Source organism: Salvelinus namaycush, unplaced genomic scaffold, assembly GCF_016432855.1.
Source record: "Salvelinus namaycush isolate Seneca unplaced genomic scaffold, SaNama_1.0 Scaffold115, whole genome shotgun sequence".
Lineage (NCBI taxonomy): Eukaryota > Metazoa > Chordata > Actinopteri > Salmoniformes > Salmonidae > Salvelinus > Salvelinus namaycush.
The window spans coordinates 158,851-172,501 of NW_024057842.1; the positions used below are offsets into that span (position 1 = coordinate 158,851).

The window sequence follows — 13,651 nt, forward strand, 5'->3', positions numbered from 1 at the left end:
TAGTGTTGTGTGTTCCTTCCAAACAACTCAACTGTAGTTCCATCTGTCCACAGAATATTTTGCCAGTAACGCTGTGGAATATCCAGATGCTCTTTTGCAAACTTCAGACGTGCAGCAATGTTTTTTTTGGACCGCAGTGGCTTCTTCCGTGGTGTCCTCCAATGAACACCATTCTTGTTTAGTGTTTTACGTATCGTAGACTCGTAAAACAGTCTATTCATGACGCTGAACATGCTAACAGAGATGTTAGCATGTTCCAGAGATTTCTGTAAGTCTTTAGCTGACACTCTAGGATTCTTCTTAACCTCACTGAGCATTCTGCGCTGTGCTCTTGCAGTCATCTTTGCAGGACGGCCACTCCTAGGGAGAGTAGCAACAGTGCTGAACTTTCTCCATTTATAGACTATTTGTTTTACCGTGGACTGACGAACATCAAGGCTAATGAGATACTTTTGTAACCCTTTCCAGCTTTATGTGAGTCAACAATTCTTAATCTTAGGTCTTCTGAGATCTCTTTTGTTCAAAGCATGGTTCACATCAGGCAATGCTTCTTGTGAATAGCAAACTCAAATTTTGTGTGTTTTTTATAGGACAAGGCAGCTCTAACCAACATCTCCAATCTCGTCTCATTGATTGGACTCCAGGTTAGCTGACTCCTGACTCCAATTAGCTTTTGGAGAAGTCATTAGCCTAAAGGATCACATACTTTTTCCAACCTACACTGTGAATGTTTAAAATATGTATTTTTCTTGTCTATATTGAATACAATAATTTCTGTGTTATTAGTTTAAGCACACTATGTTTGTCTATTGTTGGGACTTAGATGAAGACCAGATCAAATTTGATGAACAATTCATGCAGAAATCCAGGGAATTCCAAAGGGTTCACGTACTTTTTCTTGCCATTGTATATAAAAAATGTATTTTTGTTTTAAATGTTTAATACATTTGCTAAAATTTAAAAAACTGTTTTCGCTTCGTCATTATGGAGTATTGTGTGTAGATTGCTAAGGAAAGTTGTATATTTAATACATTTTAGAATAAGGCTGTAACGTAACAAAATGTGGAAAAAGTCAAGGGGTCTGAATACTTTCCGAAGGCACTGTATTCTACTACATAGCACTACCTGTCCTATCCAGGAGGAAACTACCTGTCCTATCCAGGAGGAAATTACCTGTCCTATCCAGGAGGAAATTACCTGTCCTATCCAGGAGGAAATTACCTGTCCTATCCAGGAGTAAACTACCTGTCCTATACAGGTGGAAACTACCTGTCCTATCCAGGTGGAAATTACATGTCCTATCCAGGAGGAAATTACCTGTCCTATCCAGGGGTAAATTACCTGTCCTATCCAGGAGTAAACTACCTGTCCTATCCAGGTGGAAACTACCTGTCCTATCAGGAGGAAATTACCTGTCCTATCCAGGAGTAAACTACATGTCCTATCCAGGAGGAAACAACCTGTCCTATCCAGGAGAAAACTACCTGTCCTATCCAGGAGGAAATTACCTGTCCTATCCAGGTGGAAAATACCTGTCCTATGCAGGAGGACACTACCTGTCCTATCCAAGAGGAAATTACCTGTCCTATCCAGGAAGACACTACCTGTCCTATCCAGGAGGAAATTACCTGTCCTATCCAGGAGGAAACTACCTGTCCTATCCAGGAGGAAACGACCTGTCCTATCCAGGAGGAAACGACCTGTCCTATCCAGGAGGAAACTACATGTCCTAACCAGGAGGATACTACCTGTCCTATCCAGGAGGATACTACCTGTCCTATCCAGGAGGATACTACCTGTCCTATCCAGGAGGATACTACCTGTCCTATCCAGGAGGATACTACCTGTCCTATCCAGGAGGATACTACCTGTCCTATCCAGGAGGACACCACCTGTCCTAACCAGGAGGAAACTACCTGTCCTATCCAGGAGGATACTACCTGTCCTAACCAGGAGGATACTACCTGTCCTGACCAGGAGGAAATTACCTGTCCTATCCAGGAGGACAACACCTGTCCTATCCAGGAGGACACCACCTGTCCTATCCAGGAGTACACACCTGTCCTATCCAGGAGGAAAATACCTGTCCACCACCTGCCTCCCGTGTGGCGCAGTGGTCTAGGGCACTGCATCGCAGTGCTAGCTGCGCCACCAGAGTCTCTGGGTTCGCGCCCAGGCTGGGCTGGGTTCGCGCCCAGGCTCTGTCGCAGCCGGCCGCAACCGGGAGGTCCGTGGGGCGACGCACAATTGGCATAGCGTCGTCCGAGTTAGGGAGGGTTTGGCCGGTAGGGATATCCTTGTCTCAGTATGTAAAAAAAAAAAGAAGAAATGTAATAAAATGTATGCACTCGACTGTAAGTTGCTTTGGATAAGAGCGTCTGCTAAATGACTAAAATGTAAATGTCCTATCCAGGTGGAAATGCAAAAATGCCCCAACAAACCTTTTGCTCCTACTATTTTAATAATAATGTTTTAAACTACTTTAACATTAAATTAATGATATAGGGCCTGTGCAGCTTCATAGCTCATTTAACCAATTACAATGATTTAAATGACCAATGGAAAACATTCAGTTCTTAGAATGTCAATACATTTTACAAAGTGTATTTGACTAACAACATAGTAACAAACATTCCATGTTTTCATTGACGTCAACATAAAAATGATATCTTAAAGTACATATCTTTTAAAGATATAAATATGGTCTCTAAAATAAGGTAAAGAAAATAGAGCTGAAACACATGGCTGCCTATCCCTTGGTAAGGCCACCTTTATGGGCTTCATCAAAGAACATCAAGACATGCAGTCCTATCAATTTTGATCTGACTGAGAATTCATAAATAATCAGTTTTCAATCATGAGCAAATTGAGGATCACACTGTATTGAATCTTAATGGCCTCCACAGTTTTTTGGGGCGTACCAAAAATATATCAGAGCAACAACAAACAAAAAAAAGTGCCGAAAACTCCTTTGGATTAGAACTCGTCTCTGATGTTAAAATGAGGTTGGTCTTCAGGCTTGAAGTCCTCATTGGGGCTACCATCCTGGTTGAGGATGCGTATGGCGGTGTAGCCTACAATAGGGTACTTTGTCTTGTACGTGCCCTCAAATACACTCTCAAGGGATTGGAGCTGCTCTTCAGTAAGGCCCGTCTGAAAGAGAGGGAAGAAAAAAAAGGACAAGACACACCCATTTCATTACTAAGAGAATACTAGAGAGGGGGTTTCAAAAAAGGGTTTCTATGGGTTCTTTGTGGAACCATTTCTGAAGAACCCTTTATAGTTCTGCAAAAAGGGTTCGATGGGAGTTAAACATCTACACAGGGGCATCATCCCCCCCCAAGGATTTTTATTTTTTACATTTACTGTATTTCTACACAATTGAAAAACTCAAAAAAATGCAATCAGTCAACAAGGGGACTTATCATTCTACAAACATGTCATATGAGAATTAGCTGCCTGCTACGCACAAGCTCAACACCGGGATTAAAACTCTAGTTTAGTTTCATGTCAACAGTTAGCTAGCCATCTACTACAGCCATCTTTACCTTGTCCAACCATCCAGCCATCCATTTAACTGTCCCCTTTATGACGCTGTACCCCTTTATGATGCTGTACCCCTTCCCCTTTATAGAGCTGCACCCCTTTATGATGCTGTACCCCTTCCCCTTCATGATGCTGTACCCCTTTATGACGCTGCACCCCTTCCCCTTCATGACGCTGCACCCCTTCCCCTTCATGACGCTGCACCCCTTCCCCTTCATGACGCTGCACCCCTTCCCCTTCATGACGCTGCACCCCTTCCCCTTCATGACGCTGCACCCCTTCCCCTTCATGACGCTGCACCCCTTCCCCTTCATGACGCTGCACCCCTTCCCCTTCATGACGCTGCACCCCTTCCCCTTCATGACGCTGCACCCCTTCCCCTTCATGACGCTGCACCCCTTCCCCTTCATGACGCTGCACCCCTTCCCCTTCATGACGCTGCACCCCTTCCCCTTCATGACGCTGCACCCCTTCCCCTTCATGACGCTGCACCCCTTCCCCTTCATGACGCTGCACCCCTTCCCCTTCATGACGCTGCACCCCTTCCCCTTTATAGAGCTGCACCCCTTTATGATGCTGCACCCCTTCCAATTCATGACGCTGCACCCCTTCCCCTTCATGACGCTGCACCCCTTCCCCTTTATAGAGCTGCACCCCTTTATGATGCTGCACCCCTTCCCCTTCATGACGCTGCACCCCTTCCCCTTCATGACGCTGCACCCCTTCCCCTTTATGACGCTGCACCCCTTCCCCTTTATGACGCTGCACCCCTTCCCCTTTATAGAGCTGCACCCCTTTATGATGCTGCACCCCTTCCCCTTCATGACGCTGCACCCCTTCCCCTTTATGACGCTGCACCCCTTCATGACACTGCACCCCTTCATGACGCTGCACCCCTTCATGACGCTGCACCCCTTCCCCTTTATGACGCTGCACCCCTTCATGACGCTGCACCCCTTCATGACGCTTCACCCCTTCCCCTTTATGATGCTGCACCCCTTTATGACGCTGCACCCCTTCCCCTTTATAACGCGGCACCCCTTTATAACGCAGCACCCCTTTATAACGCAGCACCCCTTTATGATGCGGCACCCCTTCCCCTTTATGACACTGCACCCCTTCATGACGCTGCACCCCTTCATGACGCTGCACCCCTTCATGACGCTGCACCCCTTCCCCTTTATGACGCTGCACCCCTTCATGAGGCTGCACCCCTTCATGACGCTGCACCCCTTCCCCTTTATGATGCTGCACCCCTTTATGACGCTGCACCCCTTCCCCTTTATGACGCTGCACCCCTTCCCCTTTATGACGCTGCACCCCTTCCCCTTTATGACGCTGCACCCCTTCCCCTTCATGACGCTGCACCCCTTCCCCTTTATGACGCTGCACCCCTTCCCCTTTATGACGCTGCACCCCTTCATGACGCTGCACCCCTTCCCCTTCATGACGCTGCACCCCTTCCCCTTCATGACGCTGCACCCCTTCCCCTTTATGACGCTGCACCCCTTCCCCTTCATGACGCTGCACCCCTTCCCCTTCATGACGCTGCACCCCTTCCCCTTCATGACGCTGCACCCCTTCCCCTTCATGACGCTGCACCCCTTCCCCTTCATGACGCTGCACCCCTTCCCCTTCATGACGCTGCACCCCTTCCCCTTCATGACGCTGCACCCCTTCCCCTTCATGACGCTGCACCCCTTCCCCTTTATGACGCTGCACCCCTTCCCCTTTATGACGCTGCACCCCTTCCCCTTCATGACGCTGCACCCCTTCCCCTTCATGACGCTGCACCCCTTCCCCTTCATGATGCTGCACCCCTTCCCCTTTATGACGCTGCACCCCTTTATGATGCTGCACCCCTTCCCCTTCACGACGCTGCACCCCTTCCCCTTCATGACGCTGCACCCCTTCATGACGCTGCACCCCTTCATGACGCTGCACCCCTTCATGACGCTGCACCCCTTCATGACGCTGCACCCCTTCCCCTTTATGACGCTGCACCCCTTCATGACGCTGCACCCCTTCATGACGCTGCACCCCTTCATGACGCTGCACCCCTTCCCCTTTATGACGCTGCACCCCTTCCCCTTTATGACGCTGCACCCCTTCCCCTTTATGACGCTGCACCCCTTCCCCTTCATGACGCTGCACCCCTTCCCCTTCATGATGCTGCACCCCTTCCCCTTCATGACGCTGCACCCCTTCCCCTTTATGACGCTGCACCCCTTTATGATGCTGCACCCCTTCCCCTTCACGACGCTGCACCCCTTCCCCTTCACGACGCTGCACCCCTTCCCCTTTATGACGCTGCACCCCTTTATGATGCTGCACCCCTTCACGACGCTGCACCCCTTCCCCTTCATGACGCTGCACCCCTTCATGACGCTGCACCCCTTCATGACGCTGCACCCCTTCATGACGCTGCACCCCTTCATGACGCTGCACCCCTTCCCCTTTATGACGCTGCACCCCTTCCCCTTTATGACGCTGCACCCCTTCCCCTTCATGACGCTGCACCCCTTCCCCTTTATGACGCTGCACCCCTTCCCCTTTATGACGCTGCACCCCTTCCCCTTTATGACGCTGCACCCCTTCCCCTTTATGACGCTGCACCCCTTCCCCTTTATGACGCTGCACCCCTTCCCCTTTATGACGCTGCACCCCTTCCCCTTTATGACGCTGCACCCCTTCCCCTTTATGACGCTGCACCCCTTCCCCTTTATGACGCTGCACCCCTTCCCCTTTATGACGCTGCACCCCTTCATGACGCTGCACCCCTTCATGACGCTGCACCCCTTCATGACGCTGCACCCCTTCCCCTTCATGACGCTGCACCCCTTCCCCTTCATGACGCTGCACCCCTTCCCCTTCATGACGCTGCACCCCTTCCCCTTCATGACGCTGCACCCCTTCCCCTTCATGACGCTGCACCCCTTCCCCTTCATGACGCTGCACCCCTTCCCCTTTATGACGCTGCACCCCTTCCCCTTTATGACGCTGCACCCCTTCCCCTTTATGACGCTGCACCCCTTCATGACGCTGCACCCCTTCATGACGCTGCACCCCTTCATGACGCTGCACCCCTTCCCCTTCATGACGCTGCACCCCTTCATGACGCTGCACCCCTTCCCCTTCACGACGCTGCACCCCTTCCCCTTCACGACGCTGCACCCCTTCCCCTTCACGACGCTGCACCCCTTCCCCTTCACGACGCTGCACCCCTTCCCCTTCACGACGCTGCACCCCTTCCCCTTCACGACGCTGCACCCCTTCCCCTTCACGACGCTGCACCCCTTCCCCTTCACGACGCTGCACCCCTTCCCCTTCACGACGCTGCACCCCTTCCCCTTTATGACGCTGCACCCCTTCATGACGCTGCACCCCTTCCCCTTTATGACGCTGCACCCCTTCCCCTTTATGACGCTGCACCCCTTCCCCTTTATGACGCTGCACCCCTTCCCCTTTATGACGCTGCACCCCTTCCCCTTTATGACGCTGCACCCCTTCCCCTTTATGACGCTGCACCCCTTCATGACGCTGCACCCCTTCATGACGCTGCACCCCTTCATGACGCTGCACCCCTTCCCCTTCATGACGCTGCACCCCTTCATGACGCTGCACCCCTTCCCCTTCACGACGCTGCACCCCTTCCCCTTCACGACGCTGCACCCCTTCCCCTTCACGACGCTGCACCCCTTCCCCTTCACGACGCTGCACCCCTTCCCCTTCACGACGCTGCACCCCTTCCCCTTCACAACGCTGCACCCCTCCCCCTTCACGACGCTGCACCCCTTCCCCTTTATGACGCTGCACCCCTTCATGACGCTGCACCCCTTCCCCTTTGACGCTGCACCCCTTCCCCTTTATGACGCTGCACCCCTTCCCCTTTATGACGCTGCACCCCTTCCCCTTTATGACGCTGCACCCCTTCCCTTTATAACGCGGCACCCCTTTATAACGCGGCACCCCTTTATGATGCGGCACCCCTTCCCCTTTATGACACTGCACCCCTTCATGACGCTGCACCCCTTCATGACGCTGCACCCCTTCCCCTTTATGACGCTGCACCCCTTCATGACGCTTCACCCCTTCATGACGCTTCACCCCTTCCCCTTTATGACGCTGCACCCCTTCCCCTTCATGACGCTGCACCCCTTCCCCTTCATGACGCTGCACCCCTTCCCCTTTATGACGCTGCACCCCTTCCCCTTTATGACGCTGCACCCCTTCCCCTTCATGACGCTGCACCCCTTCCCCTTCATGACGCTGCACCCCTTCCCCTTTATGACGCTGCACCCCTTCCCCTTCATGACGCTGCACCCCTTCCCCTTCATGACGCTGCACCCCTTCCCCTTCATGACGCTGCACCCCTTCCCCTTCATGACGCTGCACCCCTTCCCCTTCATGACGCTGCACCCCTTCCCCTTCATGACGCTGCACCCCTTCCCCTTCATGACGCTGCACCCCTTCCCCTTCATGACGCTGCACCCCTTCCCCTTCATGACGCTGCACCCCTTCCCCTTCATGACGCTGCACCCCTTCCCCTTCATGACGCTGCACCCCTTCCCCTTTATGATGCTGCACCCCTTTATGATGCTGCACCCCTTTATGATGCTGCACCCCTTCCCCTTCATGACGCTGCACCCCTTCCCCTTCATGACGCTGCACCCCTTCCCCTTCATGACGCTGCACCCCTTCCCCTTTATGATGCTGCACCCCTTTATGATGCTGCACCCCTTTATGATGCTGCACCCCTTTATGATGCTGCACCCCTTCCCCTTCATGACGCTGCACCCCTTCCCCTTTATGACGCTGCACCCCTTCCCCTTTATGACGCTGCACCCCTTTATGATGCTGCACCCCTTTATGATGCTGCACCCCTTCCCCTTCATGACGCTGCACCCCTTCCCCTTTATGACGCTGCACCCCTTTATGATGCTGCACCCCTTCATGACGCTGCACCCCTTCCCCTTCATGACGCTGCACCCCTTCCCCTTTATGACGCTGCACCCCTTTATGACGCTGCACCCCTTCCCCTTCATGACGCTGCACCCCTTCCCCTTCATGACGCTGCACCCCTTCCCCTTCATGACGCTGCACCCCTTCCCCTTCATAACGCTGCACCCCTTCCCCTTCATGACGCTGCACCCCTTCCCCTTCATGACGCTGCACCCCTTTATGATGCTGCACCCCTTCCCCTTCATGACGCTGCACCCCTTCCCCTTCATGACGCTGCACCCCTTCCCCTTTATGACGCTGCACCCCTTCCCCTTTATGACGCTGCACCCCTTCCCCTTTATGACGCTGCACCCCTTCATGACGCTGCACCCCTTCCCCTTCATGACGCTGCACCCCTTCCCCTTTATGACGCTGCACCCCTTCATGACGCTGCACCCCTTCCCCTTCATGACGCTGCACCCCTTCCCCTTCATGACGCTGCACCCCTTCCCCAGCCCAACCATTTGTTTTGCTTTACTCACAGTGTCAGAAGTCAGATCAGCTGGCTCAAGGGACATTTTGGCCACAGCCCTTGTGCAGTCCTTTCCAACCAAGGCATTGTATGGTCCATCTTTCCCATAGAACTCTACAACGATAAACTACATTAGTCCCTCTGTAATAATAGCTCCTCGGTACTTACAGCTGTTACATATTTGCAGTTTGTGTGGGCCTCACATCGAAACCCCCTTATCCTCTTCCCCTGTTATCTATCTTGTTATTTCCAATGTAATTACCAGGATTGGAGTCAATTCTATTTAAATTCCAGACAATTCAGGAAGTACAGTGAAATTCCAATTCTCTTCAATGCTTTTCAAGTAGAAAAATGTGGAATTGGAATTTGGTTTACTTTATGAATTGACTGCAATTGAAATGGAATTGACCCCAACCCTGGTAATTACCCAGCTTCCTATGTCGATACCAGTGATTGTGAATAGAGGTCGACCGATTAAATCGGCATGATTAATTAGGGACGGATTCAAGTTTTCATAACAATCGGTAATCTGCCTTTTTGGACGCCGATTATTGCCGATTACATTGCACTCCACGAGGAAACTGCGTGGCAGGCTGACCACCTGTTACGCGAGTGCAGCTTCAAAAGGACCTTGTGGCTGCAAGAAGCCAAGGTAAGTTGCTAGCTAGCATTAAATTGATCTTATAAAAAACTATCAATCTTCACAATCACTAGTTAACTACACATGGTTGATGATATTACTAGGTTAACTAGCGTGTCCTGCGTTGCATATAATCAATGTGGTGGCTGTTAAGTTATCATTGAATCACAGCCTACTTCGCCAAGCGGGTGATGATTTAACAAAAGCGCATTCGCGAAAAAAAGCACATTCGTTGCACAAATGTACCTAACCATAAACATCAGTGCCTTTCTTAAATGCATGTTAGCAGCCAACATTAACTAGGGAAATTGTGTCACTTCTCTTGCATTCAGTGCAAGCAGAGTCAGGGTATATGCAGCATTTTGGGCCCCCTGGCTCGTTGCGAACTGTGCTTCTTCCTAACAAAGACCGTAATTAATATGGCAGATTTTTACATAATTATGATATAACATTGAAGGTTGTACAATGTAACAGCAATATTTTAACTTAGGGATGCCACCCGTTTGACAAAATACGGAATAGTTCCGTATTTCACTGAAAGAATAAACCTTTTGTTTTTCGAAATTATAGTTTCCGGATTTTACCATATTAATGACCAAAGGCTCGTATTTCTGTGTCTTTATTATAATTAAGTCTATGATTTGATAGAGCAGTCTGACTGAGCATTCAAACAGCACTTTAATGTGTTGGCCAGCAGCTCTTAGCAATGCTTGAAGCACAGCGCTGTTTATGACTTCAAGCCTATCAACTCCTGAGATTAGGCTGGCAATACTAAAGTGCCTATAAGAACATCCAATAGTCAAAGGCATGTGAAATACAAATGGTATAGAGAGAACTAGTCGACGCATCATAATTCCTATAATAACTACAACCTAAAACTTCTTAACTGAGAATATTGAAGAACTGGGAATATTGAACAACCAGCTTTCATATGTTCTGAGCAAGGAACATAAACGTTAGCTTTCTTACATGGCACATATTGCACTTTTACTTTCTTCTCCAACACTTTGTTTTTGCATTATTTAAACCAAATTGAACATGTTTCATTATTTATTTGAGACTAAATAGATTTTATTTTATGTATTAAGTTAAAATAAAAGGGTTCATTGTTCATTTAGTATTGTTGTAATTGTCATTATTACAAATATATATATAAAAATCGCCCGACTAATAGGAATAGGCTTATTTTGGTCCTCCAATAATTGGTATCGGCGTTGAAAAATAATAATTGGTCGACCTCTAATTGTGAAGAATCATTCATTCAGCTTTGACACACAACTTTATCTCGTCTCTTTACTGGCCTGAACTACTGTGATATCATTGGGACGCCACACTAGCAGTCTGTGGAGTTTGATAAGTTATCATCAAGCTGTTCCAAGAGATGGGGAGGACACCAACACTCTGTGATTACTATTTACCTTTTCCCTTGGTAACATCAAACACCACTCCTTTTATGGCCATGTAAATGGGATGCCCGTCCTAAAACACAGCAATAGATACATTATGTTACTTTTTTTTGTTATAGATCAATTAGCATTATTAGTGATAAAGAAAACGATGTCATTGTGTTGGCTGACCACACCCTCACGCTGATAGTCCATTCGCATTTGCATAAGCAAGACGAGCTATTCATACCTCCATTAGCCTACTGTAGGCTTGTCCTGCTGTAGTGAAGATCACGGGTTAGCTACACCCATAGCTCTGGTCCATGTCGTTAGTGCGTGTTCCTCCACTACTACTAGTGAAGGAACGCGACCTAACGCCACGGACCAGAGCTAGCCTACCCATACACCTACATAATAACAAGTACCTACCTCACTCCCGTCGTGCGTTTTTAAATCTTCGTCTGTGAACAGTCGGACAGGTTTTGAGGCTGGTTTGTGTTTTAGTTTAACATCGTCTGCCAAACTCACCACGAGAAGCACAAATGTGATAAAAAGTTGCACTGGTGTTACCATGGTTGCCTGGCTATTTGGACAAGCCTCAACAACGTTCATAAATAATTCCGATGTCCTCTTTTTAGGAGATAATTTGCTTCCTAGTTCCGGTTTTCTCTCTCTGTCGCTCTAACTACCCTAAGAAACCAAGAAATGAGTCCGCGAACACAAGTAGGCTACTAGGGAAGAAAGTGGAATTAAAGTTTGAGGTAAACTTGATCCATGTCCCCAGATAAATATTTGATTTCCCTTAACGTTCAGTAGATGGGTCATGTGGTTTCTGATCACGTTCCTAAGAATCATATGTTTTGCCGGCGGCCAAAAGTGCTGTGCTGTGCATGTGATAGTCGGGTCAAATTGGTTGCCTCTTTTAAACCCGTTCTGGGACCAGTTTACACTTCCACACAATCCAATAAATTACCGAGCGGGAAAATAATAAAACTGCCCTGCAGTTAAGGGCAATACCTACACTCCTCTACCAATGGGACGACGATATATTACCGTTCTCCCGGCAGTAGGATATAATGCTGGCAGCACGGTCGCGGATTTTCTTTCCTCAAAATAAGAGTCCCTCTACAAAGACGTACTAAACGTTGGGAATATCGGATAAAAAAAAAAATCTAGTGCAGTGGTTGTAATATTAGAATGCACAAGGTGCAATTTCGAAATTGGGTAGATGTTCCCCAATACTGGAAGGGGGGACCCAAGCGAAAACGTTTGGGAACCACTACTCTAGTGCAGTACAACATTTTTTTTCACAGCATTGCAACCACCTTAAACATTTTTTTTATTGATAACTAACTTAAATGTAATAACTTTGTTTATAAGTAAGTAACTGAAATATATATATTGTATTATTTATACCAGCATTTCTTTAGAAAGTTTACACCAATACTGGTACGCTTGTTAATTTAATTCCATGTGTAACTCTGTGTTGTTGTTTGTGTCGCACTGCTTTGCTTTATCTTGGCCAGGTCGCAATTGTAAATGAGAACTTGTTCTCAACTAGCCTACCTGGTTAAAATAAAGGTGAAATAAAGAAATATGTTAAACTATTGTTTAGTGCTCTCAAAGTCAAATCTGGACCTCTAAGCCAGTTCCAATGTGTTTTTTCATTGTTCCCCTCTAATCAGGGACTGATTTAGACCTGGGACACCGGGTGGGTGATTCCCCTCTAATCAGGGACTGATTTAGACCTGGGACACCAGGTGGGTGATTCCCCTCTAATCAGGGACTGATTTAGACCTGATTTAGACCTGGGACACCGGGTGGGTGATTCCCCTCTAATCAGGGACTGATTTAGAACTAGGACACCGGGTGGGTTATTCCCCTCTAATCAGGGACTGAGTTAGACCTGGGACACCAGGTGGGTGATTCCCCTCTAATCAGGGACTGAGTTAGACCTGGGACACCAGGTGGGTGATTCCCCTCTAATCAGGGACTGAGTTAGACCTGGGACACCAGGTGGGTTATTCCCCTCTAATCAGGGACTGAGTTAGACCTGGGACACCAGGTGGGTGCAATTAATTATCAGGTAGAACATAAAACCAGCAGGCTCATCCGTCTACACACAAATACCCCACAATGACAAAGCAAAAACATTTTTAAAAATGTTAGCAAATGTATTAAACATTTAAAACAGAAATACCTTATTTACATAGTGGCAAGAAAAAGTATGTGAACCCTTTGGAATTACCTGGATTTCTGCATAAATTGGGCATCAAATTTAATCTGATCTTCATCTAAGTCACAACAATAGATAAACATAGTGTGTTTAAACAGCTTAGGGTCGTTGTCCTGTTGGAAGGTGAACCTTCGTCCCAGTCTGAGGGCCATAGCTCTCTGGAGCAGGTTTTCATCAAGGATCTCTCTGTACTTTGCTCCGTTCATCTTTCCCTCGATCCTGACTAGTCTCCCAGTTCCTGCCGCTGAAAAACATCCCCATAGCATGATGCTGCCACCACCATGCTTCACCGTAGGGATGGTGCCACGTTTCCTCCAGACTTGATGCTTGGCATTCAGGCCAAAGAGTTCAATCTTGGTTTCATCAGACCA

General features: G+C 48.6%; 1 protein-coding gene across 1 annotated transcript; it reads right to left on the minus strand.

Moving 5' to 3' along the window:
* Positions 1 to 2,448: 2,448 nt before the first annotated feature.
* Positions 2,449 to 12,083, minus strand: nenf (neudesin neurotrophic factor). The gene is made up of 4 exons (XM_038982391.1): positions 11,474 to 12,083; positions 11,078 to 11,138; positions 9,030 to 9,133; positions 2,449 to 3,153 (listed from the first exon to the last, which is right to left on the minus strand). The coding sequence occupies exons 1-4, from the start codon at positions 11,654 to 11,656 to the stop codon at positions 2,977 to 2,979; spliced, it is 525 nt and encodes a 174-aa protein (XP_038838319.1). The 5' UTR covers positions 11,657 to 12,083; the 3' UTR covers positions 2,449 to 2,976.
* Between the last annotated feature and the right edge of the window lie 1,568 nt (positions 12,084 to 13,651).